At 45.5% G+C, this 27,170-nt stretch overlaps 1 protein-coding gene across 2 annotated transcripts in view; it reads right to left on the bottom strand.

The window, feature by feature from the left end:
- Window positions 1–27,170, bottom strand: part of LOC110987012 (dynein beta chain, ciliary) — a 61,703-nt gene that overhangs the window by 12,306 nt on the left and 22,227 nt on the right. For both annotated transcript variants that reach the window (XM_087139009.1, XM_087139008.1), the window contains 32 exons: window positions 26,835–26,926; window positions 26,282–26,408; window positions 24,968–25,120; window positions 23,113–23,346; window positions 22,773–22,904; window positions 22,178–22,338; window positions 21,410–21,566; window positions 20,766–20,870; window positions 19,557–19,714; window positions 18,769–18,907; window positions 17,661–18,026; window positions 16,438–16,570; window positions 15,971–16,098; window positions 14,402–14,550; window positions 13,737–13,870; window positions 12,827–12,975; window positions 12,287–12,460; window positions 11,513–11,717; window positions 11,059–11,327; window positions 10,243–10,482; window positions 9,749–9,910; window positions 8,924–9,117; window positions 8,312–8,474; window positions 7,361–7,627; window positions 6,334–6,495; window positions 5,550–5,783; window positions 4,544–4,804; window positions 3,883–4,026; window positions 3,241–3,522; window positions 2,002–2,197; window positions 1,260–1,372; window positions 305–663 (listed from right to left, as the gene is read on the bottom strand). In XM_087139009.1, coding sequence (XP_086995135.1) covers window positions 305–663; window positions 1,260–1,372; window positions 2,002–2,197; window positions 3,241–3,522; window positions 3,883–4,026; window positions 4,544–4,804; window positions 5,550–5,783; window positions 6,334–6,495; window positions 7,361–7,627; window positions 8,312–8,474; window positions 8,924–9,117; window positions 9,749–9,910; window positions 10,243–10,482; window positions 11,059–11,327; window positions 11,513–11,717; window positions 12,287–12,460; window positions 12,827–12,975; window positions 13,737–13,870; window positions 14,402–14,550; window positions 15,971–16,098; window positions 16,438–16,570; window positions 17,661–18,026; window positions 18,769–18,907; window positions 19,557–19,714; window positions 20,766–20,870; window positions 21,410–21,566; window positions 22,178–22,338; window positions 22,773–22,904; window positions 23,113–23,346; window positions 24,968–25,120; window positions 26,282–26,408; window positions 26,835–26,926 — 5,942 coding nt within the window. The remainder of the gene's footprint in view (window positions 1–304; window positions 664–1,259; window positions 1,373–2,001; window positions 2,198–3,240; window positions 3,523–3,882; window positions 4,027–4,543; window positions 4,805–5,549; window positions 5,784–6,333; window positions 6,496–7,360; window positions 7,628–8,311; window positions 8,475–8,923; window positions 9,118–9,748; window positions 9,911–10,242; window positions 10,483–11,058; window positions 11,328–11,512; window positions 11,718–12,286; window positions 12,461–12,826; window positions 12,976–13,736; window positions 13,871–14,401; window positions 14,551–15,970; window positions 16,099–16,437; window positions 16,571–17,660; window positions 18,027–18,768; window positions 18,908–19,556; window positions 19,715–20,765; window positions 20,871–21,409; window positions 21,567–22,177; window positions 22,339–22,772; window positions 22,905–23,112; window positions 23,347–24,967; window positions 25,121–26,281; window positions 26,409–26,834; window positions 26,927–27,170) is intronic.

Below are 27,170 nucleotides of genomic sequence, written 5' to 3' on the forward strand. Positions count from 1 at the left end.
TTACCCAACTTGGCTCATTAATCGTAACATTGGCAGATAAAATGACCAAGCTATAAATCAATTGGAAATAAAGGAGACGATGCATATCTGGTGCCAAAGGGAATTTTCCAAGTGGATATTAAATTTTTGCAGCAATTTTTTGTATGTTACTGTTTCATTTTCCCAGTTTTTTTAATATTTCAAGGACACAACGCACTGCATATTAAAATAATTTGAGCATTCTTATTCCATCTTAGTTCTTGTATTAAATTTGGGATTCAGGAAGACAAGCATCTGAAAGAGATAGCAAGGCAAATTGACCCACCTTCCTTTCTTGATGGTGTTTCGTCCCAGTACGGGGTCAAGGACCGGGTCAACCGACTCTTCCATGTTCTCAATCAGTACGGTGTCCCCGTTGGAGATGGCGCGTTCGATGATGTCTAGGTAGCCTCGCTGGCCCAGCCGGACCACCCGCAGGTCATCGCCGTACTTGGTCTTGATCCACTTGATGCCCTGCAGCTGGGGGTCGATCATGAGCGGCCAGCGCTCGCAGCTGGACAGGATGGTGGCGTTCTCGGTGGACATGCGGTCGCTGGGCAGGCTCTCGTTGTTCCAGCTGGCAATGGTGGCATCGTCTGTCAGCAAGCTGAGCGGGTCAAGGCCCTCAGTGGTGGGGATCGGCGTCTGGAACAGGGGAGATGAGACGGCATGATTAACAAAAAGCAGTTTGACCAAAGGACCACTGAGGTAAAAAGGCTGGGAACATTTGGGCTTTTTAGATAGATCAGAAAAATGGAAAATCTTGCTGGTAGGAGATTACAGCTGCATGTATTTCTTTCCAATACGGCCGTTTCACAATAGTGCGCCACCAAGAGTTTGCAATGCGTTGGCCAATCACAACGCACGAAATCTGTCCATCGAATGCACATTTGGAAAGAGTCGACAGATTTCGAGCATCGTGATTGGCCAACGCGTTGCAAACTCTTGGTGGCGCACTATTGTGATTCGCCCCCATTGTAGTAATTTGTAGGGACACACTTTGGGCTGTCAAGTCATCCAAAACTTACACTAACAAATATTTGCTTATCAAAGTACAGATTCCTGACCAAAAGATAGTGAGATTTTAAATACTTGCCATTATTTCACCCACAGGCAAATTTGCTAGGCAAACTTGTCAACCAATAACGTAACCACATGAAACCCGCGGGTCTGCTGTTGCAAAGACGAGGAATGATTTATTGGATTGTACTGCACAACTCAACATACACAATATTGGTTACCTTCTGCGCTTTAATGAAGGGCAGCCACATGTTATCCATCAGCTCAACACGGAAGCTCTTGGTGAAGCAGCCCATGTAGGACACAAAGGCAGTGATCAGGAGCACGTCACCAGCTGCAAGATACCAGAAATAGATGCAACAACACTGAACCAAGACATCAACATGTATCAATGTCACCAACTTCCCGCATATTATTGCTTGAAATCCTTTCCCAGATTAACCCTAACAGTCCCAAATCCTCCAATTTCAATATGATTTGACATACACCCTAGGGGGTTAGGGTTAATCAAAGTCTAATTCCTTCAAAACCTCCCGGCAGATTTTTGGGAGGATCCTCGAGACTAGGACTGACGAATATCTAAAAGTGATGACATTGGATTGAACAGGATCAAACTGGGTTGAACTGGATCAAACTGGATTGAACTACATTGCACTGGTGCTTTTCTGAAAACAATCTCCTGTTACAATAATCCTCAGATAACCGATAATACCATCAACATGATCTACTGATGCGGAAAAGCAAGAATTCTGTACTAACCCAATGGTTAATGCAGTTGAGGAACTTTCTGTTACAACTGGTTATTAAAGTGTTGCTGCTAATCATAAGTGGGGTTTCCAAATTAGGCTCAGATTTATATGATTTGTAGCTGTCACTCAAGACTCAGACTCAATTTGACCATGGCAACACTCCCATGATCACAGTGGTTTTGCAATCTAAAACCCAGAGGAAAGGTTTACTTACGCAGTGTCTTTTCGGCTTCTTTGAAAGCGGCCACTGCCTCACCCCAACGGACATTCTCCGAGGCCAGGCCACCCACCAGACGGTTAGCCAGGGTGATGGTCAAGCTGGTGGCCTCGGCCTCCTGCTGGCACTTCAGCTTGTCGCCGGTGGCCTTCTCAAACTTGGCCGTCAGCTCGGCCAGATTGGCATCCAGATCCTGATCAGGTCAAGAGAAGACAAACACAAAAAAGCAGTTTATAATGTGTCGAGGGCCTACACGCTAAAACTAAGGTACCCAAAGAATTGACCGCGAGCCGTGTCCAACTTGGGCATATTTAGGCTTAGTCTTCAGTTTAAAGCACTGGTGATCTGTGGGGCATATAGCCACAGTCACGCACGATGAAAGGTGCTCAGAGAAAGCTTTTTCCATTGACCTCAATCATTCACACCATTTGGCACTGACGACGACAATCTCCAAATGTATTCCATTCTCAGTTGATCACATTACACCGAACTGCTCAGCGAGACAAAATATTTGCTAAGTAGAAACTGGTAACCAGCCAAAACATCATGGCATATATACTGCTTGCGACTGGCACTATACCAATTTTTGCTTGGAAATTAATCTTGCTGAGGGAGATTTGATTTCACAGCAGCTTTCTGAATCTGCCCCAGGAATTCAGTTTCCTACTGACAATAATTTAAGCTTCAACTGGCTTTTAATACTTGTAATCTTGTCTTCTTCCATCTTCCTTCTTTTTTTTCAAATTTGGGATTCTATTCTTTACGCTCTCCAGAATCCTCGCTCCTGAAAACTGGTCATTGATAATGATAATAAAATGACCATATTTGATCTCTAATCAGCACACGCGTCAATTTTAAACATGTGAGTCAAATTTTTTCCTTCCAGTAAAAACAGCACCTCTTGTGTCTGCACCACTTCAAATTTTCGTAGGCAGGTCGACCTTGTACTCAGGGGGGTAGGTCCGGACGAGGTTGATGTTGAATGAATATTAGGGGACCATGGGTACGAAGTTGTTATCGGGGGCTCAACAAAAAGGACAGCTAGTAGTCACTTAAAATGACTGTGATTAGAAAAGACTCCGAGTACACGACAGAATGTACCTTTTTTCCCGTGTCTATCTTTTGTGGAAGGAAAACTGAAGCCATTCTGCGTTGACAAAAATAGTGTCACCGTATCAATGATGAAACCTCGGTCTGACAAGAGACTAAATATTTTTCTGGAGGGGGGGACCTCACCTGGATTTTGGCCTTGATGAGAGCCAGCTTCTCCTGGGCAGCCTGCAGCTCATCGTTGGCCTTCTGTAGGGCGATACGCTTGGGCTCCACGTCGCAGTACACCTCGTAGAACCGGACGATGTTGATGGCCCAGGAGCACAGGCCGGCGGCCGCCAGGGACTTGCTGCGGATCAGCTCGGGGTCAAAGTCGGAGTTGTCCAGGTAGGGCCGCATGGCCTTCAGGCTGTTCTCATGGATGTGCTCCTTGTCGTAATTGATGAGCGAGTCCAAAAAGGCATCCACCTGAGAAGCAACAAAGATAGTAAACTGAGACAAGAACCAAACATCAATCAATTCTAACTTCGCCGGGATAATTTATCGGTTTATACGGCTTTTTCAAAACCATTTTTACAGATTCTCCATAATCACTTTATGATTCTTGCTTAAAAAAAATTACAAATTTCTGAAACTGCCTTAGCTACAGGTATAACAATTTATTCCTGTCCAAATCTGTCAACAGAAGAGGCACAACCTTTAACCCTAACCCCCTAGGGAGTACGTCAAATCGTATTGAAATTGAGGATCGATGACTGTTGGGGTTAACTGCGAATGAAACACGACCCAGTGTATTGCCACTGGAAGTAGACATGTCTTCCCGCCTACCTTTGCCATCATGACCTTAGCGGCCTTCCAACTCTTGTCCTTGGGCACTTTGCCATTGGGAGCCAGGAGGACCATCACTGCAGCTGTTACGAGGACGACCTGGGTCGGTGGGGAGCCGAACGACTTCAACTCTGTCAGGTTGTTCTGAGGTGATGTGACAATAGGAAAGAAAGACAAGCCATTAGGAAATGTTGAATACAGCCCTATCGAACTTTTCATTCGCTGTTTTCAGTTTGTGCCTCAGTTATCACGCATTGTCTTTACACTACATTCTGTAGTATCCATTTAAAACCAAGCCTTCAAAGTTTTGGGGAAAAGACACTTGTACGTTTCCTGAATGTTCCTGAATAGCCTTCAGGCGGAACTAAAGGTTTCTAGGCTTTGTTACAACCTTCAGGCAGCAGAACTAAGGCCCCCTTGAACAGCCTTCTATCAGCAGAGCTAACGATGCTTTGGGGGCTTCCTAAACACACTTTAGACAGCAGAACTAAAGGTCTTTGGGGCTACCTGAACAACCTTCATGCAGCACAACAAAAGGCATTCGGGGCTTCCAAAACAGGTTGCAGAATGCAGGATATTCAAGGCTAGTTGACCAGCCTTCCAGCAGCACAACACAGAAGGCTGAGGGTTTTCCAAGTAACCTTCAGGCGTAGAAACTCACCTTATTCAGCGTGTTCAAGGCTTCCTGGGCAGCCTTCAGGGCCGGTTCGGCCTTGGCGAGGTCCTCCTCACACTCTTTAGCTTTCTTAGAGACGGCTTCGTTGATGGCGGCAACCTTGATCTCCTCCTCGTCGGCGATGGCCTTCTCCTTGCTGACCTTCTCCGTCTCTACTCCCACAATCTGAATCAGCTTGTCAGCATCCTCATTTTTGATCTTCAGCTCCGCCTCCTGGGAGGCCAGCTTCGCTTTCAGGTCGTCCACCTGGCAGACAGAAGTATCAAGGTTTAAATGTAGACTCAATTCAAGCCACTGCAAAAGCTCTTCAAATGACATCTGACAAAACCTGTTCCTTATCACTGCTCTGACTCATGACTGGACATGTGAGCGACTGGTTGTAAGTCTACAGTTTTGGGATTTCTCTGAAGAAGTGCTGCTGCTGCCTCTTTATGCATCAACTGCTTCAAACTTCTACACAACATTTTTTGTGGAAAAAACACCTCGGTCACATCTACTTCCACGATCTCTTCACGTAACTTAATAACAAGCTTCTTTGCATCACATGATCTCTTATGTGCAACACATGCCGCAGATCACCGAAACCGTAGTAAATATACAAATCAGCTTAATGATCAAAGTATTCTGTGAACAATACATACCACAGATCTATTGAAAAACGAATCTTGTATGACTACTGGGGTTTCTAGGAGAGAGCTGGGGGTGCAGGTGGCCATGTGGTTAAAGGTTTGTGACTCCTGAACGGAGGGCGAGGGGTTCGAATCCAGCTTCAAGGTGTAAGTTGTGGCCTGGCGCAAGCCACTTTACTTGCCGCTCTCTACCCAGGAGTACAAATGGTCATCGGCATTAGCTGGGGACCAAACTGCAATTGACTGGCAACCCATCAAGGGAGGACAAGACTTATTCTCAGTGGTTTCACGCCCAGGAGACCGGAGACAAACACCGGCCTGATGAGCTGAACGGCCGGGAACGGACTTGGCCAGCTACCCACCTGCTGAGCGGTGCTCTGCAGCTTGGTCAGACCGTTCTCCAGACGCTCCATCTTGGCCGTCAGCTCCTTGCTCTTCTGGCCCAGCAGGTTCTGGTACAGCTTGATCTGCTCCAGGAAGCTCTTGGGAGTGGTGTAGTTGTAGCGCCGCTCATTCTGCAGGTAGATCTTGCTCATCTCGTTCACGCTGGTGTGGACGTAGGCCATGAACTCGGCCACCGAGCCCTTCAGTTCCGGCTGAAATCGGCAAATAATGTACGGCAATCGATGATGTGAAAAACAAGGAAAAACAAAAATACCAAAGCATGATTGATGATGATGATAATTGATGATAGATGATAATAATGGATGATTGATGATGATGGATGATTGATGATGATGGATGATTGATGATGATGGATGATTGATGATGATGGATGATTGATGATGATGGATGATTGATGATGATGGATGATTGACGATGATGGATGATGATAATTGATGATTGATGATAATGGACGATTGACGATGATAATTGATGATTGATGTTGATTGATGATGATAATTGTTGATTGATGATTGGTGATGATAATGGATGATTGATGATGATGGATGATAATTGATGATAATGGATGATTAATGATGATAATTGATGATAATGGATGACTGGTGATGATAATGGATAATTGATAATAATGGAGGATTGATGATGATGGATGATTGATGATGACAATTGTTGATTGATGATGATGATGATTGATTGCTGCTGCCTTTGCCACCTGCCACTGCCGCTATTATCCTTACTCACCCCGAGGAGTTCCACCTCTTGCAGGAACCTATTGCTGACCGACACCAAGGCCTCCTGGGGCCACTCATGGAACCAGTCGATACTGGTGCAGTTGGTAATGGCAGGGAACTTGCGGCCACGCACACGTAGCGTGTTCCCCACGGGGGAGAAGCACAAGACCACCTGGCAAATATCACCAAAACACACCATCACAATTCAGAATCGGGGCACTGAAACACTTCCAGGGTTCAAAACATTTTATAAAAACAATTGTTGCTGATTTTGGGTGAAATTTTTCCCTAAGGACCTTTCAAAGTTTCAGGATAACTATTTCACACTATTTCTGGTTTGACATGTCTTTAAACCATAACGGCCAATCATCCAGTGGATACACTGCTCAGATATCTGACAAGAGATCTCAGACTGACCACTTTCTCTTTGGGACCAATCAAAATTTCCTACTATTTCCAAATTTGACCTATTTTTCTCAAATTCCTTGACTCTTTCCAAGTGGAAAAAAAGGAAACTTCATTTTCCAGCTTTTCCCTGCTTTCAAGCGTGGCTGGGAACCGTGACTTCACCAAGGGCGTAAAAAAACACATACCTAGGGGTAAAATTAAAAAGCTTCCACTCTATACTAAGATGATTATAACAATCCTCAAAACGGGCACCCTGCTATCATCTGACGCACCCTCTAAATTATTAAACCTTTTCTGATTGGTTTGTCATCTTGCAATGTGGAAGACGTTATAATGTCTGGCTGATTGGTGAAAACCTAAACTTCAAAACAAAGTTGCTGAACACAGTAATGTAATAAACATAACATTCACTCTTCGAGATGTGTTGTGAAGACCACCGCAAAACCAGACACAAGACTAGTTACAAGTAAGAAGGTGAATAATGATATAGATATACTTGCAATGCAGTTTATTTGAACAGATTGTGACTTGAATTCAGACTAAGGTCTTGTGTCAGTCTGGGATGAGTCTTGGATTGTCTTAAGGGGTTTTAAGTATGACGCTGTTCACTGTCAACTCCTGGTACCCACCTTCAGCTGGCGACGCAGCCTGTCAATGTAGAACTTCCAGCAGTTATCCCTGGTGTCTTGTAGGCCCTGACCTTTGACCTCGTTGCGGACCCCGGCGATGACGTTCTCCAACTCGTCGTCAGCCAGTAGGCCGGGGATCTCACCCGAGGCCAGCAGGTCGTTGATGAGGACCAGGAATTTCTCGTCGGCTACCTGAGCGTCTGTCATCAGGAAGACGGTGCCAATGTTCTTCAGGCCGGCCTTGAGACAGGTCGAGGCCAGATCAAGCTGTGGATTAAACAACGTCGCGAGCGTCAAAACCCCAGCTGGCCAGCCAAGAGATCATGGAAACTGTACTCGCAGGGGCACTACATGTTCATGCGCACTCTTAAACTAGAGGCGTGCATATTTTGGCAAATCATAACACTGTATTGAATGAAGATGTTAATTATGATGGATGAATTTAGTCTACACAGACAGCAGCAAATACCACGAGCAGTGACCTAAGGGAGCGTTTCATAATTGTTGAAGGCGGTATTTACTGCGGTACCGCTGATTTTTTTTAGCGGCACCGCACTAGTTACCCGAAAGGGCTTAATGCTGGTACCGCAAAAATACAGCAGTATCGCAGTAAATACCGCCTTCTGTAATTATGAAACGTTCCCTAACTAGGGCTACTATGTCCAGGGGGTACCCAGGGGTGCACATGTTTTTTCAAGGGGGCAGCAAAAGACAATGAACTGCAGCAGAGGTTGTTCATGGATTTCAAATGGGGGGGCGCGTGGGGGGGTCACCGAGGGGCACGGGCATTCGCTGGGGGGCATGTCCCCCTCCCATAGTTACACCACTGACTATAGCGGAATTGCACCAAGAGAAGACTGCACTGTAATCAAAGTCGTCTCTCTGCCAACGGAACTGGAAAACTCACTTCAATATCATCACACCACGCGGGACTGGATTTGAGGTGCGTACCTTGAGATCAGGGATGCCGTAGCCCTTCCGGAGGGTGATCTGGAAGACCTCCAAGCTGCTGATGTAGGCCGCCAGACGGGCCAGACTCTGCTTGCCGCTGCCTCCGACGCCCACCAGGAGCGCGTTGCCACGGGGTGACTCCAGGATGCGGTTGATGCGACAGCTAAGGGTTGTGAGAAAGTGAGCAAAACGACACACCATTTCAAGGATAAAAAGATCGATGGGCTTCACAGATCTGTTCCAGGTCAACAACTGGTTGGTTCAGAAAGGAAAACTTCTCTAGGAGTGCAAAAATTGGAATCTCACATCACTTAAATGCAAAGATGAAAATGAATTTCTACAAGGGCCTTTGTATGTGATTTCTGCAACATGCATAATGAAGATTTTACAATGGCAAAATCCATGTGAATGCTGATCAACGTTTGCTGAGGACTCTTTTGAATCCTAAAAACAGTTACTTCTGTTCCTCAACTTTCAAAGGGGCTTCAATGCCCATGTAAAGGAATAGCAAGAGTGGAGAGTGCTCCTCAATCCTACAAAATCCTACAAGATCCCTTTGTGGATTCTGAAGGGTCTGGGACACGCCAAGCAAAAAAAGAATGATTTACGTACACGTGCTGCATGGCATCTTCGAACAGCACCAGGTTCATGACGGCGTTGATCTCGTTGTAGCTGTCCAACGCCTCCACCAGGAGCTTGCTGAGGTCTGGCCAGTCTGGAATAGGCAGGTATTTGGGGTCTCCTATGCCGCTGGCAAAGTGGCAGAAGATGTTGGGCTTGGCAGTCAGGGCTTTCTCATCCACATCCTGAACATTGAGGGAAGGTCATGTGAGTACTAAAGTGTAGTTCCATCAAGTAATGTAATATTGACTGAGATGTACTTTGAAAGAGAGACTGCACTGGGTCCAGAGAGAGGCTACACTTGCAACCTTCGGCAACTTGAACATACATTCAATCAAGTTCATTGCTGAAATCTCTAAGCTAACTGTAATCGAACGTCCTTTGTATGGTTGAGTTGAAAGTGAGGCTGCACTTGCAAGCTCTGGTAACTTAGTTTTGCAAGTGCAGCCTTGCTTTTGCTCCAGTATGGAGCAAGACTGCAGGATTCAAGCAAGCAAAATGTCAAGACATAAAGTGCTCCGGTAAACATAAGCAGAGGATCTATTTAAAAAGCCCTAAATTACTGTTATGAGATTACATAACCCTTTAACTATGGAATGTGCCGTCTCCATACTTTGTTAAAAAACACACCCATGCTACGCACAAAAATATAGGTGCCATTTTCAATTCAGAATTCACATTGAAAGTTACCATTCCCCATCTATCTAACCCTCTTGTTTTCAGTTGAACAAACAATGCTGGGATTTAAATAGTAAATGTTACTGCCAGGATCAACCAGAGTATTTCGGTGAGATAGTCGAGAGCCCTGGGACGTACCTCAAAGTACTTCTTGCCATAGTCTTGCACCGTCTTCTCGAAGGTCTCAATATCTTTGTCGTCCACCATCTTGTCACCGTACACCCTGGTGGCCTCGTGTTGCCACAGACGTACAAAATCCAGTGGGGTTTTCAGGCAATCGGGGGTGGAGTAAAGCAGACCCTGTTTAGAAACAAACAAATTTAAATGTGACCCAACAAGCAACAACAAACCAAAATGCCAATAACCAAACGGAATGAGTTTACAAATTGTGCATATGAGGGCAAGCAACAATCTCCTTCATTTCATAATTCAGGCATGTTTCATGATCCAAAGCTGGAATGAATTCTTGGTCGGTTGTCCATTACAGACGACCACATTATTCCTCCAAATGCATGGCATGGCTGCACTGCAAACTGAAAAGTTCTATTCCACAGTGACTAGAGTGTTCTATTCCATGTTCACAAAAAATTCCTGAACTCATACACTATGCAAATTTATTGAGGATTAATCACCTGAAAGATGTTGGACAGATCCCTAAGGTTGAAGATGTAGTGGAACTTGATGGCCGTAGGCAGGAAGGTCTGGGCGACCTTCTTGTGCAGCTCCAGGGCGGCGTTGACCACCGTGCCAGCCATCTTCTGAATGGCCTGGGGGGCGCTAATCATGGCCAAGTGCTGGGTCAGGATGCTGCTATAGATGTGCTGCAGGGCGTCGGCACCGGGGAAGCTCAGGGCAAAGACGCAGAAGTGGCGCTGAGTAACAACAGAGGTGGAAGGAAATTGTCAGGACAAAACCACACAGCGTCTGTTCGTTTCGACTACAGTTACACTGAGTGAGATTTCTCAATATTGCAATGAAGACCTCAGAATGATCCTTCTAATGCAAAAATCTTAGTGAAAAGAGGTCTTGAAGTCTCATGTGGTGAGCTATGCACTGAATACGGGCAAGAGTTTGCAACACGGTGGCCAATCACAGTGCGTGAAATCAGTTGACCCAATGCGCATTTGGAAATGGTCGACAGATTTCGTACGTTGTAAATGGCCAACACGTAGTAAGCTCTTGGGCGTGCACTATTATAAAATGCCCGTATTAGACAGAGCTATGAAGAAGAAAATAATGCTTGTCAATTTAGGCGCAATGTAAGAAGTGTCTTTCAGGAACCTGTTGCAAATTACAAAAACTGCGTGACATTTTGTTGCTAACCTCTTCTGGCTATGAAAGATAAAGATTTTCGGCATTTTAACCAACTTTCCAAGCCTACAAGCTTGACAAACGTGGCCCGGAAGGTGCGAGTACCAATGACAACCTCTCTATTAGGGTCTCCTTACCTGGAGACGGGAGTTGATGGTGAAGCTGCCGGCGGTTGGGTTCATGCAGGACACGTACTGGCAGTTGTGGATCTCCTTGAGCGAGAGTTTAGTCCGATCATACCAGCATTTGTAGTCCATGTGCTGGCGGATCAACGTGTGGGGTTGCACGGTGCCGTACGTGTCCACCTCTGGCATATTCATGTCGTCGATGAAGTAGACCAGCTTCTTGGTGCCCGGGGGCCCGAAGTTGCGGCCGGCCTTCTTCTCCAAGGGCTTCTCCAGGACGCCTGCGTAGGAGAGAGGATTAGGGCGTCAGAGAGTTCAACAAATTGGGTGTTCTTTTGGTGAGTCTGGCCATATGGCAGGACCCTTGCTGTCCGTTCTACTCAACTCTCCAACCCTTGCCACAAACTGATCAGGGCCCATCCCTGAACAGTCCTGGAAAAAAATTTCTTCCTATTTCTGCTCTAACCTTGCAACATCTCGGACGTAGTGTAGTAGTTAAAGGGCACATTGGCCACCATGAAGTCATCCGACAAGGCGTTCAGTTTGTCTCCGACCAGTACGCTCTTGCCCAGACCGGCGTTGCTTACGAGCATGACGGGGCGACCGTTGGCCATGAGCAGGTCCATAAAGTAACGGACGCGGGTGGTCTCTGCAGTATGGACCAACACAGCCTGCAAATAAAAAAAAAAGAGAACACATAAACCAAGAAATTTCGTAATTTGTCCAACCTCATTCACTTGCTATTGAGAGTGCTTTGTTCTATTTAATTTTACAATTTAGTCAGATTTATGAGTAAAAAAATTGTCTGAAAGCAAAAATCACAAGTCATCCCATTTCTATACTAGAATTTGAACCTGTGTCACCTTCAGAAAGAATCTCACATCTGATCTTGAACTGAAATGACAATACGGCAGCAATGAATGAAGTACCATAGTTACTATTAACCAACTAATGCAAGAAGTGCACGGCCTACCATCATAAAATGCTGCTGACTTCAGCGGGATATGAACCACCGTCTCTTTGAAACTAAGGCCCAAGTGGTCAACCAAGCTGATCATTACCAAAGCTAAGCATGTAAATTTAATAGACGGAACTTATTTCAAACTAGTGCTGCAATACATGTACCCTCACAATCTCTACGACGACGTGACCGTTATGGCAACCCCCCCATCACCCCAATGAATGCTCCGCCCACCCAACTTCAATGAACTTTAAATGAGGTACTATCTCTGTGGCTCACCTGCAGGGGGATCTCAGAGTCTAGCTCAAACTTGGGCACCATCTCGGTCCAAGGGGTAAACTTCTTGGAGGTGGGGTCGATGTAGTAATCGAAGACGGTCCCTTGGCCAGGGAACTTGATGGTCTTAAACTCAGTCACCCACCACTTACTGAACTCCACACGGTAATCCACCAACTATGCGCAAGGAAAACGAATCAATCATTACAAAAAAGATGAGACTTGACGTTTTGCATAGTGGAGGTAGACTGAAGAGAGGGCTGGGGGACAGATCTCTGTTTGGAAGAGGTACTGTTCTGTTAAGGACTGGCAGAGTGTGTACTTGACATTTCGACTCTCGTGCTCTGGTCATCCTCCAATGGTATATAAGGATTGTGTGAGGATTAGCTTGGACTCCTGAAGCTCTCATTACAAATAGTTTGTAATTTATCATTATTAACAGTAGATCTTCAGATCAGTTAAGTACATTTTAAAATCATTTTGAAGAAAGGTCAGGTCAGGATGGGGGAGAGGATCGATGTTGGTGAGAATGGTGAGACCGACCTGATCTTGAAACATGGCTCCTCCAAAGGCCCAGATGCTGGCAAAGACAAAGTACAGCTCATACAGCTCCTTGGGGCAGTCGGGGGGCGTGTTCTCCGGCGTCAGGAGCACCTCTAGCAGGTAGCACAGCATCTGTACCATGCTTTGCTCTGCCAAGAGATGAACCAAAGCGGATACCATGAACAGTGTTGGAACAATACAGCACAGAATTGTACAACACCGAGCCAATCTACATGTACTACACAGGGCCAGTTGTAAGCCAGAAACAACTAACCAAAGTTAACCATCAACTGACTAGAGCCCAATTTCACGGCGCTGCTTACCGCAAGTGAAAAATCGGCGCTTACCATGGCAGAAAATTCTGCGCCGACAGCCAACGTATTTCATGGGTTAGCAAGGAATTTTGGCTCGTGTGCATGCGTACATCCTTTAACTAAGGATTCCGTGCTTAGAGGGTTAGCACAGAATTTTTTCTGCTAGCACGGTTAGCGCAGAATGGAGATCGTAAGCGTGGAATTCTGCAGTAAGCAGCACCGAGAAATTGGGCCTAGGTCTGAAGGTTATTCATCAACGTTACAGTACATAAAAATTATGAAACAAGCTGAATTCAATTATTATGGGGAGGGCCCAAGTTTGTAGTAGGCAATTTTGCTTTGCAAAAATCAGGATGCAAATATTAGACAGTTCAATTTCATTACTAGTAACCTGTTCACCAAAATGGAAACAGGTTGATCAACAGTGTGGAACCCAAAGGGTATTTACAATCCACTCTCTCTTCAATACAATAACACATCGACAGGAAAAAGAGCGCGTATAGCGCCCTCTACCGTTCATGCATAAGCGTCCAATCTGTTGCCTCTCTGGGCATCCAGGCAAGGGGGAGTATGCGCGCGTGTGTGTCGGAACTTACCGGGAATAGGAATGATCTTCTTGAATCGGATTCTGAGTGTGTCCAGCACGGGCGGCAGGTACTTGTCAAAGAGAATGGTCAGGTTGGCACGCTCCGACTGCACCTCTCTGGTTTCGATCCAACTGGTCACAACCCTGCACACAGGGGAGTCAAAAATGAAACGACTGTCTTAGAAGAGTGATTTGGAACAAGGATCTGACGTCGTGGTACCCTCGTCTTTCGTTTCTGCAACCTGCATTAAATTTCAACAAGGACACTGAACACTGAACTTTTCAGAACAAGCTGGAATTTTCTCAAGAACCTGTATTTCACATTACCCTCAAGACCTTGCACTGGAGACATGACGTGTGCACGACGCGGCAATGGGGTCGGGTTCAAGGAAGTCAGGTTGACATTGTGGTTCTTTCCTCGGCTTTGAGGGTCCAGGGTTTGATTTCCAGCTTGGTCGACGTGTGGATTGGGTTTTCAGTCCCTACCTGATTCCGTGGGTTTTACCCAGAGTATTCCTCTGGGGTTTTCCTCCCACCTCTAAAACTGTAACTGCTTCTCATTGTCTCCTCTCTACAGGTTTCTTCAGGCTAGTGAGATACAGTGCCTAGGGTGCTCAGTTGAGGAATCCTTGGTGTCACTACCAGAAATTAAGTAATGATAATAATGATACTTACGGGTTCCAGCCCAGATCAGACGGGTTGATGTACAGGATGCCAGCCCTGGACACGGTGGCCGGCGTGGCCGTCCGCAGGTGGCTGATCTCGAACAGCAGACGCATGGATGGAGTCAGGGGAATACGTTCATTGCTGGCAAGGGTCAAGACCTGGGATGGAACCACAAAAAAACGTAAGTCACAAGGCAAATTCATCCTGAAATTGGTAGGGAACACATCCTCAGGCTTGGCCAGTCTGGGAGTCGAGTCCATCACAAGTCCCTTCACAAGTCCAGTGACAAGTCCCTTCACAAGTCCAGTCACAAGTCCCTTCACAAGTCCAGTCACAAGTCCCTTCACAAGTCCAGTGACAAGTCCCTTTACAAGGCCAGTCACAAGACCCTTCACAAGGCCAGTCATAGTCCCTTCACAAGTCCAGTGACAAGTCCCTTTACAAGGCCAGTCACAAGTCCCTTCACAAGTCCAGTGACAAGTCCCTTCACAAGTCCAGTCACAAGTCCCTTTACAAGTCCAGTCAAAAAACCCTTCACAAGTCCAGTCACAAGTCCCTTTACAAGTCCAGTCAAAAGTCCCTTTACAAGTCCAGTCACAAGTCCCTTTACAAGTCCAGTCACAAGTCCCTTCACAAGTCCAGTCACAAGTCCCTTTACAAGTCCAGTCAAAAGTCCCTTCACAAGTCCAGTGACAAGTCCCTTTACAAGTCCAGTCAAAAGTCCCTTCACAAGTCCAGTGACAAGTCCCTTCACAAGTCCCTTCACAAGTCCAGTCAGAAGTCCCTTCACAAGGCCAGTCACAAGTCCCTTCACAAGTCCAGTGACAAGTCCCTTCACAAGTCCAGTCACAAGTCCTTTCACAAGGCCAGTCATAAATAACAGGGTGAACAATGACAAAAAAGGCTTTTGCCGCAGTTCACTTGACTGAATGACTTGTAATGAACTTGTTATGGCCTTAAAGGGACCACAGAAAAATCACAATGTCTTTTTGGATTTGAGGCTATGAAAAATCATATCGACAATCCCAGAACTGATACGTGGGATCTCTTTAATTTGCTTGACAAAAAAAGGTCCATTCCTTCTTGCCAGTTAAACAGTTGGAATGTATGATTCTAATAGGTTGGAGAGACGGATGAGCACGATTATACCAAAAAATTGACAGTGAAATGTTGTACGGCGGGTACTTTAAAACCAGTGTTCAGTGTTGGAGGCCTCTAGGCTGATTTTTATGGCCTCGGAGGACAATGCCTCGGTCTTGGCCTCAGCCTCGGAGGTTGTGGCCTTGACTACAACACTGCCAGTGTTCAAATAAATTTCTCCAGAGAACTCGGCGTAGTTTTGCAGCTAACCGAGATAAAAGCGACTGCTTTCCCGAAGCCTTATACCGATAATGAAAATGATGATTTCTCTAATGCTGTTTGCAGTTTGGTGTTCATCTGAAACTTCGAGAATATTTCATCTTGGGAGGAGCACGTTGTGATCAAAACCGGTCGTCTGCATTCTGGATCTTTTGGGACAAACAGGGCCACTCAAACCTATTTTTGGGTCTTTTGTGGCTTTGATGGTTAGTCAATTACCTTATTGTCGTCCATAACGGTGTTGAGCGACTCAATCCACATTGGATCTATGTCACCGTCCAGAACAATCCACTTGTTGTAATCGTGGGTGAGGTTACTCAGGTCACGCATGATCACGGAAAACAGGCCTGCAGGAAGAGGGAGGCATGTCTTGGTTGAATGAAAGTGAGTTTCCCCTTCAAGGAATGCTTTGATCCACTGAGCACCATCCACTGTGATTACGGCCATTGACTCAATAGGGTTTCAACTCAGCAGGCTAAATTCATAAAAAACTGAAGATCAAAAGTTGAAAATGTAGATGATCTCGATATCTCGAAAGACTCCCCAAGCTACAAACAGATTTATACATACAAGAGACCCGATACTACCAGTGTGATGACAACCTCCGACCAAAGTTATATGCACTGCAGTCCAGATACCAGACCAAGATGGCCACCACCCAAACAGACTTGCAATTACCAACTCACCATCTTTCCACTCCCGAGTGGCCGGGTTGATGATGCCAAAGAGCTCGTCGTTGGTCACGGCTTTGGGGTTCAGGATCTGCATGACTGGTTTCTGTTTCATGTTGTAGTAGGTACGATTCAGCACCTTCAGTACCTGCAAATGGAAGACAGACACATTGGGAGTCTCCAACAATATCCCTCAATTGCAAACCCATTAAACAGGACAGGAACTTCATGGAGGCATCGGAGGCAATTACCTTGATGCTCCTGGTCTTTGCCTCAATGCCCACTGAAATGTTCCCAGAGATAAGCCGATTTTTCTAAAACAAGTGCCCGTTGGGAAGGAGAAATTGCCTTGCCCTTTCAGGAGCAAAGTTCCTGCCCTGAGACGTGGAAATACATCTCTGTAGAGCAACGAGAAGACTGCATTAAAACGTACTAAGATTAACCCCTTCGCTACGGAGGACTGCTACTACCGCACCACTGTGTGAGGATTAGTGCATACCACACATACAGTCTATTCACCATGCAGCTGCTGGTTCAATGGGGCCTGCTGCTGGACAAAGCCCTCCATTCAGGGCATACCACAGCCCAGCAGTCACGGTCAAAATAATCCCGCCTTGAAGGGGTTAATGCACTTTCAACTTACAAGATATCTTTCAATCAATCAATCAGTTTTTGATTGACAATGGGCGAGAACACCCCCGCAGGAGAAATGTTTGAAACAAAATTTACAACAGCAGAATATCCCCCAATCAGGCCAAGTTCAGTGCAGAATATCCCCCAATCAGGCCAATTTCAGTGCAGACGTAGCGGTAGCATTGAGGCTTCTGACTTACACGGTATCACCGTCATCTGCTTGTTAAATGTGCAAATTCACTGGAGCATAAAAAAACAGGCACCAAAAATCCTCAAAATGCAACCAAAACCAAATGAAATAATGTCAGACAGGACACCAAGGAGATTGATAAACATCCATTCTTGATTGCTTTCAGTCACATTTTGAAATCTCCGCAACGCACTCACCGCTTTTCAAGAAGAAAAATTGTGCAGAACCAGAGAGCATTAAAACTACTGAATCTCGGTGGAAAAGGCATATCAGGTGCTGTGCAGTTGTCAAATTTCCCCCACCTGTCTACCTGCAGGTGGCTCAGTTTAATGCAAACTTCTCATGGTAGATGCTCATGTAAGCATCTGGCCATCCTTTTGAAGTGTCTTCACATGGTTAACGTGTCGTCTCTTACCTTGCTCTTCCCTGTGCCGGCGTTTCCGATGACGAACACCGAGTGCCGGACGGCGAGCAGTTCTTCCAGCTGCACCACCTTGAGGATGAAGTTGTCCTCGGCCTGCAACTTGAGCTCCACGGTGGACTTCTTGACCAGCTTCTCGAAGTCGAGCTGACGCTTGCGGGGCACGTCCAGGGCCGGGAACAGGTCACCGATCAGGCCCATGAAGACCGGCATGTCGTCGGTGACGATCTTGGGGATGTTGAAGTCGCGCAGGGCCCGCATGAGCACTTGGTCCTCGGGCCGCTCCTTGTCGCCACGCTTGAGGGAGCCTGCCACCACAAGGACCGACTTGATGGCACGCAGACCCCAATCGTAGTGATCCTGAGTAAAGACACAACAGAAGTTCAGTGGAGATGGACGCTCGTAAAAGTTTCATGCCTACTTGCGAAAACACTTTCCTCTGGCTGCAATACTGAAGCCCACAACATCTGCTCAATCAAGCAAACTATTTGAATATTTAAAACTTTAGTTCAACTGTCAACTGAAGGAAGAGAAAACTGGTTTCATTTTTCTAAAAGCTCTACATCGTAGTAGAGAACTTCAACTTCAGATGCATTTTTGCAAAAGAAAACAACAATATTAACTTTTGTTGTTTTAAAAGCATTTAAAATGTTGGTTATCTGCAGTCTGTAATGCCAATTCATTTCTGCCTATTACTGCCTTAAACATTGCTATAAATTCAAGATATATTCAGATAAAATCAGCAAGATAAAAAAAAAGTGTCTAATTTTCCAAAGATATCATACGGAAATTCTGAAAATATCTGACAGCATCACAGAACAGAGAACCCAGATTAGAACTCAAAGGGGTTTTAGAAGCCAAACTTGGAGATACTAGTTTCGTGCCTGACACTGAATTCTTCTGTTTGACAGGAATCTCAATACCTCCCCCAAATGGAGTGAGTGAAAACTCAGGGCATGTTTTCACATGGACCAAAATCTCCAGCACTAATCCATCACTGGTTCACTGACGCCAGAACCCACCAAATGGATGGAGCAAACATGTATTGGGATCGCTGATAGAGATCCTGATCCATGTGAAATAAACAGGCCCTCGATCTTACCTGCTTGGAGAGCAGCTCTTTGCACAGCGTGTACAGCGTGATGAACTTGCGGGCAAGCAGCCGGGCCTCTTGGAAGCCCTCCGACACCAACATGATCTCGCAGATCAGCTCAAAGTCAGGCACCACCATGGCACAGGGTCTGCGTGACAACAGCCGAGACAAACACAGTGATAGCTGCATGACTGCCACTATTCACCTAAAGCACTACGTTACTATCACTCCTTCTGACTACATCATCACTATCATTATGTCTAGAGAAATAAACTGCACAGAAATTTGAAACAAGAAGCAAAAGTCAGTGCAAAGTATGCCCTAAAATTCCTCACGGAAAAGCAATCAATGATAAAGTAGCTTGCTCAGGGACAACTGCATCAAAAGTCTTCTCACCATTCTGCTCGACTTGATAGCTCATCAGGGCAATTCTTTGCACAATGTTTGTGCCTGCATTTACAGTAAGGCATCCCAAAATACAAGACTTACAAGAATTTTTCACGATATTCAGAACAATGGCTAAGTGCAAATGAACAACACCAAAGGAATAAGCCCCTACAAACTCTAGCCTACAGACAAATACGAGGAGGTGCTATTCCTGCAAGCCATCGCACTCCCCCGAGGGTTTTAACTTGAGCACGCCTGCATTTTGGCTAGTCACGACACCCTTATTGGTTGGAGAGGAATGTAACACGCACAGATCACCTGCCCGTGAACAGGATGGCCCCGCAGTAATGGCTTCTAAATCTTGTCCCCGGATTTGTCTATAGGGTGGGGGAATGGAGTCATTGATTTACCTGAAGAGGGCTTTGAGGTTCTCAGGCAGCTCGGTCCTGCCTGCGTAGCCCGGGTTCATGGTGATGAAGATGCCCACTGTGGGCACCATCTTGATCTCTGTGCCCTGGAAGTTGAATCGTGACTTCTTATCTCGGATGGCGTCCTGTACACACTTGACCTGAGAGAGCGGGGAGTAGATAGAATCTTTAAATTTATGTCAATTTTCCCTACTAAAAGTGGCCTATGCAAACCAATTGGTTGTTTAATTGGATTTAGTTGGCGATCAATTGGTGCTCAATTGGTTTCAGCTGGTACGTTTTCTCACCCATTGGTTTTCCCCCATCAATTGGAGATTTCAAATGAGATAAAATTGGTTTCAATTGGCATTTTTTTTTGCTGTTTATTTTCCCCAATCAATTGGAATTTCAAATGGGAATCAAATGGTTCCAACTGGTATGCTTTCTCTCTGTGTGTTTTCCTTGATCAATTGGAATTTCAAATGGGACGCAGCTGGTTCCAATTGGTTTGCTTTCAGCTTGTTTCCCCCATCAAATGTTTTTTTTTAAACGGGACTCAATCTGTTTGAATTGGTATTGAAATGTTTTCAATTGGTTCTTCGGTTGATTACAACTGGATTGTGAATTGGCATTCAAATGGTGTCAATTGGTTTGAAAAGCTCCAACTGAGAAAAGGTCTGAATTTACTATTCAAACCAATTGAAAGCAATTGGATTCCAATTTATTCCAAGCAAAAGCAATTGGTTTGGGAATTGGTTATTGAATTGGTAAGTGAATTGGATCCAATTGGTATGTGAATTGGATCCAATGGGTTAAAGTAAATTAGATCCAATGGGTAAGTGAATTGGTCTCAGTAGGTAAATGAATTGGACATTTTCAGGAGGGTTGACAGAATCCTATTCAAATGCAGCAGGATTATCGTTTATCATTTTAACACTTTTTACAGATGGTCCCTGAAGCAAAAACTGTATACCATTGACAGATCAGCTGTGGCCAAGAAATAAGGGACTTGACCGTAGAGCGACATTTTAACAAGTCCACAAGACAACTGACTTTACAAAAAACAGCAGTGAAGTTAATTTCGCGATGCTAACAACTGAAGTTTCAGTACAGCGTTCATCGTCACCCTGGACTGTCCACTTTGCACTGAAATTTGCATAAAGCAGCAAATGATGTAATTTGAGTCCGGTCAAATTGTCTTGGACGACCTACCTGGACGGCCACCACGGACAGCACCTCCACCGAGATGCGATTGAACTCGTCAAAGCAGCCCCAGGCGCCCGTCTGAGACAGACCCTTGTAGATGTTGCCGCAAGACTGCAAAGAGACAAGAAGACGCAGAGGACTATTTCTTGAATTTGTGGACGACAGACAGCTCGTAGGCACTGTGGTAAAACCAAACCCTACCACTACGACAAATGTCATCACTTCTCCAGGAATCACACGTAAGACTCGAGCAGAGAGCCTCAGCACAAATCAAAGGACCACTCCATCAATTCCAAATGTTGGTGGTAAAATCTAACGAGGCATTAAACCATTTCTGTTCATAAACTAACAAAGAATGATTAGACTGGCAAAGCTTTAATTGTTATCGGCGGTTTTAGGGGTTGAGATTTATTTACATCCTGGAGAGGGAAGAGGTTCACGCTGAAAACAAAGCCAGAAAATGTCTTTGCTGCTCTGCCTAATCTATACCCCTTTCGCAACAGGTGGGGATACAGTTATTTATGTAAAATATTGAAACAATTCTGTAAGCAAGGGGCCAAATCAACCACACTACACTATGCCATTCCAAATGCTTGTTCTGAACTTTCAAAAGACTGGCCCCAAGTTTGGACAATTCTGACAAGGTTTACCTTGTAGTCCATCTGCTCGGAGCAGTTGAAGACATAGACCATGATGCCCAGGGCTCTGCCCAGATCCTTGGTGGTCTCGGTCTTGCCAGTACCGGCCGGCCCAGCCGGTGCCCCGCTCATAATCAGATGTAGGGACTGGGTCAAGGTGATGTAGCATCTACACAGACAAGAGTCGGCCATTTCAAATCAAAAACGAGGTAATTTCTAAACTTGAGGGTTCATAAGTGACTTTGTCACAAAGACGGACACGCCACGATTTGCAGCTTCCCATTGGACGATCGCTGAAGTTGCATGTTAACTTCAGGTTCCATGATCCATGTAAACGGTGATCAAAGCATACAACTCTATGTGCAGTGTATGTGCAGTTGGCGTGGTTTAAACTGAAGTGACATCACACTTACGAACCGGACACTTGTAGTTGGCAACCAATGTGCTAAGCCACATTTATAAAAAATTGAGGGTAGGATTGGAATGCCAAGCCAATTACAAAGTAGTCGGGCACCACCCTATCCAACAGTTTACCATTTACAACATGGATGCAGGGAACATGATCTACAAATGGCTTCCTTATGAACAGGGTTTATAGCTAGAAACAAAATGTGACTTTCTTGCCTGACATACTTTCCAACAAGAAATTGCTGAGCATTTTGTCAGAATCTTGTATCGAAAAATGATATGCGATGCGTACGAGATGAAACCCCCATGTGATATGGTGAACGTGGACTTGACTTGGGGAATGATTCTGCCTGAACAATCCTCAAGGCGTACCTGTCAGTGAGAGGCGTAATGACGAGACGAGGCGTGTTGCCCAGGTACTCGTAAGAGTATCGGAACTGGGCATCGCAGATGTTGGCAAAACAGTGCTTTTGGTCGTCGTCCCAACGATGGCGAAGCTGGCTCAACCACTGGAAAGCTTGGGAGTTCTCAATCTGTGCAAAGGACGGTGCCAATCAGCATGGGTGTTGTGTACAATTGTTAACTGCGGTGATGTATGACATGGCATTTATTGCACTCAAGACCACCTGTGCGGGGGTGCCATGCATCCAAAGGGGGTTATGCTGTTTAGCGTCAACAAGTGTCAACGCGCGTCAACAAAGTATCAACAAGTTCTTCAAGCATATTTATTTATTTATTTTTCCTTCATGAAATTGTTGAGATCAAGCAGTCTTGCACTGCAATATCACATTTTCTGAGCCGAAACAACACTGGGACTTTGCGCCAATGTAAAGTCACCACGTTTGAGCCCTGACAAACTCAACTTTAAAACTTTCTGAAACCAGAAGATGTATTGTGTAAGCTTTGGAGAGGCTGGAGTGAATGCTGTTTCCCGATTTGAATGCACAGGCTAAGGAAATTTTCGGACCTTGTTGGAGACGAGTTTAGCCACCACGTCACGGGCGTGCACATCGATGGTACAGATGGTCATGATCTTCTGCCGGTCGCCCTTGGACAGATCGCCGACCAGGAGGTTGATCAGGGTGTTGAGCTGCTGGATCTAATGAAGAAAAAAGGCCGAGAAAATGTACTATGGAAATCAATAGAAATCCTCAACCTTGCTCCCCCAGAATGCCCCTCTTCATCGGGATGCCAAACTGAGTGCTACATCAAAACAAGGCGCTCAGTTTGCTCCTTGTTACTAGAAAAGAATTAGCGCAAAGGGGCTTAAGACTCATTTTGTGGGATCCGGTCCGGTGTGCGCCCACCTGTTTCTTGTTGTACTCCTTCAGGGCGTTCTCGTGGCCTTCCTCCAACCTGGCGAAGGCGATGTTGACCTCTGTGGACCACCAGACCTGGGTTGAGGCCAGGGCGACCTGGGCGGCAAAGTCGTACAGCCACTGCTCTCGCGGCTTCTCCTCGTAGGTGTTGACGCCCTCGTTGAAGAGGTTGCGGACGGTGGAACGGGAGGTGTCCATCAAACGGTTCAGCCACACCTCAACCTACCGGAACAAGACAGCAAACGAAAATGGTCAACCGTGTGATTTCGAGAGGGAATAAATTTTGTCTTGAGCTGGCTTGACTCTCATCTCATCTCATGATTTATCTCCACTTCACTGAAATGACTGAGAATATTCATCCGAATGGGGTACCTGTCCATCGCACGTTGCTCCCCGGCTAATGCCTGTGCCCACGTACACTCCTGGGTGGAGTGGGCAGAGAGAGGCTCATTGAGGTAAAGTGGCTTGCCCAGAGCCACTTTAGAAGCTCAGCTGATGCATTCAAACCCCTTAGCCTACGATTGGAATTACAGACCTTAATGACTTGGCCACAAATCCCAGCTGAATGACGGGATGACTATGGATAAATAAACTATTATGCCACAAAAACAGTCTTTGAAAAGTGGTTGAAACTATCAGCTATTACTGAAACAAACTCCAGCCAAAACCTGGAATGAACTGTGCAGTGAAGAGCATTTTACTATCAGCAGTTGTCTACAGTGTTGTTAACCTGGAATATTGGTCTGATTTTGTGCCGTTGTTCCTTGGACACATGTATGGTTCCTACATCCCACTAAACAAGATCTCATGGCCTTATCCTTGAAACATGAGGACCATGTACGGAATGCTGTCTGAGAATTCAGCATTATTCAGCTCTTTCGCATGGGATTGACAGAGCAGCATGTTCACTGCTCCATAGCATTATTAGACACAGTTTCCATTGTTCAAAATGTACGTTCTGAACACTTTTGGAACTTTCCTGCAGCCGATCACACAAAACGTGGTGTGATTTTGAACCAAGCGTAAGCCTTGTGCCACAAATAGCCGTAGCTACACAAAATACTTATGTTAGATTTCACAAAAAAGTTGCCAAGTTTTAGTAATATTAAATTTCTTGAATGCGGACAATACCAGCTTTTACGACAGCTGTTACTTTCCAATATCACAACAGTCATCAAACAGTCATTGAATCAACTCTGCCCGCCATTTCGAAAAGACAGAAAATCTTGCAGTTCACTCACAGCCAAACAAGTTTTCAATTACCTTCCACAACAAAGTTATATATTTCTTGTATGAGCCTTGTTAAGTTCAGCAATGATGAGGCTTAACCAAACATGCTGAGCTAGTCAAACCGTTCATTTTCGACACAACTTACGCCACCTAAAATGACTGCGTAATTTACACCATAATTTGTTGCGTAAGTCACAGACTTGCACAGTGCGAAAGTTTTGTAAAATCCCTCTTAATATGTTGTGCAACGTACGCAATAAAATGTGGTGTAAATGACGTTACGCCATTGTGTAAAGTTTCATGAAATCGGCCACTGGAGAGCCAGAACTTCTAAAATCTCAAAAACCAACAACTTCACTTCTGTCAAAGCTCACTTTATTAACCCCTTCATGCCAAGATTCTTTTGACCGTGACTGCTGGACGGCGGTATGCCCACTATGCAAAGCCCTATCTAGCAGCAGGCCCACATTGAAACCGCAGGTGCATGATGGGTAAAATGTATGTGTGGTATGCACTAATCCTCCCGCTGAGCCGCGGCGTTTGCCATCTCCCGGCACGAAGGGGTTAACCTCAAAGTTTTGCCCGATTCGAGCTTCAGAAGAACACTGCCTACCTGGCCGACGCACTCGCAGGGCGCATCAAAGTCCACGTACTCCCCTTCCTTGCTGTACATGCCCAGTGCCTCCTTGGTGTTGTTGCCTTCGTCGTCCTGCTGGAACTTCAGCTTGGCCATGTTGTCAAACAGCTTGGCCAGATGGCGTTGCACCTGCCAGACAGCACATGGTCAGACATGAAACAGGTGGAACCCTAGGCGTACCTCTCTCCTCCCAGCAAGATTACCAGACTGGAAAACTCAGCCTGTTACCTGTGTTGTATTCGAGTCCATCACAAGTCCCTACAAGTCCCTGCAAGTCCCTCCAAGTCCATGCAAGTCCCTACAAGTCCCTGCAAGTCCCTACAAGTCCCTGCAAGTCCCTACAAGTCCATGCAAGTCCCTACAAGTCCCTACAAGTCCCTGCAAGTCCCTACAAGTCCATGCAAGTCCCTACAAGTCCCTGCAAGTCCCTACAAGTCCCTGCAAGTCCCTGCAAGTCCCTGCAAGTCCCTACAAGTCCCTACAAGTCCATGCAAGTCCTTGCGAATCCGTCACAAGTCATTCTGTCTTAAGCCAATTCACAAGCTATTCAAATGAGCTGTGAGAAAAGCATTCCTTTGAAGAGACTTTGTGACGACTTGTGAAAGGAGTAGTGATGGACTCGAATACAACACTGTCTGTTACATATTAGTACAAAGAGTAAAGGTTAGAAGGTATTGAAGGTTAAATCCAACTACTTTCATCCACTGCCCCTGAGAGGAATCCGGCTAGAACTGGAAAAGGCCGCCCATCATTTAGACCTGGTTTGAAAAGGGCCTCCCGGTAGCCCGCCCTGTATAATGCCTGCCCGGTATTCAGGCTACTCCAGGCCGGTATTCAGCCTACTCCAGGCCGGTATCAGGCCTGTCTGCACATTGGCATTTCAAAGTCATGATGGAAGGCTTTCCCCACCATGATTCCACAGATGAATAGGGGTCTAAGTGGATTAGTGTAAACACTGTATAGAGCTGAAGGATTAAAAACCACAAGCAGGTTCCTTCTAAGATAGATTACATGTACCAGTACTTGCCAACAATAGACCCCAGGATGGAGAAGTTCGAGATCAACAACCAGTCCAGCATCCCAGGCCGGTAGCCATGAAAGCGGTTTTTTCAACAGGGCGAGCTTACCGGGGGACCCTTTTCAAACTGGGTCTAAATGGTCGCCGGCCCAAAGTCAAGCCCTCTTAATGTCCTAGCTTCACGTATTTCAGTTGAAATCAATTTTGTATCAGCAATTCACAACACTTTTACAGCTTGTGAAGAAGACAACAACAAAGTGTTTTGCGTTTACCAGGGTAGGGTTGTTGCCGTTGGACAGGATGTCCAGCAGATCGGCGGAGGACACAAAGTAGAAGCGGGGGAAGGCCAGCCGCTTGGTCTCCAGATATTCAGCCAGGGCCTTCTCACAGATGGTCAGCCTGGAATGAGCACAGAGAAAACGTGGGTCGTAGAGTGTCCAAGCGGGTTGCTCGCAGACAATCTCTGAGAGATTGCGCAGCCTACTCATGATAACCAAGGAGCATACATTGAGTTTGTGCATTGGTTGACAAAAACTGAAACCAATTGTAAATTGCAGCACTAGTTTCCAGAACGGTGGATCTATAAAGAATTGAAAAGGTTCGGGTCACATAGTCATCACAGTAACAGTAAGATTTTAATGTTAGATATCATCAGGAAGATATAATTTCTTTCTTTTCAAGTATTCAATTGAAAGTGGTCACAAAAAGAGGAATGTACATTTCTTCCTCAAATATGTATCTGTGATTTCCAATCATTCTCCAAAGAGCAGAAATATGTAACACCTTAAAAAGCAGCAAAAATGACAGGTTGAGAACGGGTCTTACTTTGCTTGTAGGCCTTCCAGTCTCTCAAAGAGTCCCTCTTTATTGGTGGCCTGCACAACATTTGGTGTCTTCTCAGCTTCGTTCATCAGATCCTGAAACAAGGAGGTTAGACTATCAACACGGCGCACTTGGGAAAGCATCCGAATTTGGTCTTTGCAGGAAAGGATTGCTCCAGATCTTATTTAAAGGAGCAATATTTAGGGTTCTAAAAACTGGAACAAATGGTGCATACGAATAATTGTAAATTCTTTTGTAGTTTACTGAAATAAATGATTTTGCTAAGTGGCCGGCTGCGCAAGTGTCTTTCACCTTAACCTGGATAACATATAACAAACA

The sequence above is a fragment of the Acanthaster planci genome, linkage group LG07 (genome assembly GCF_054643075.1).
Source record: "Acanthaster planci isolate LZ-2023a linkage group LG07, COTS_SCS, whole genome shotgun sequence".
Classification (NCBI taxonomy): Eukaryota; Metazoa; Echinodermata; class Asteroidea; order Valvatida; family Acanthasteridae; genus Acanthaster; species Acanthaster planci.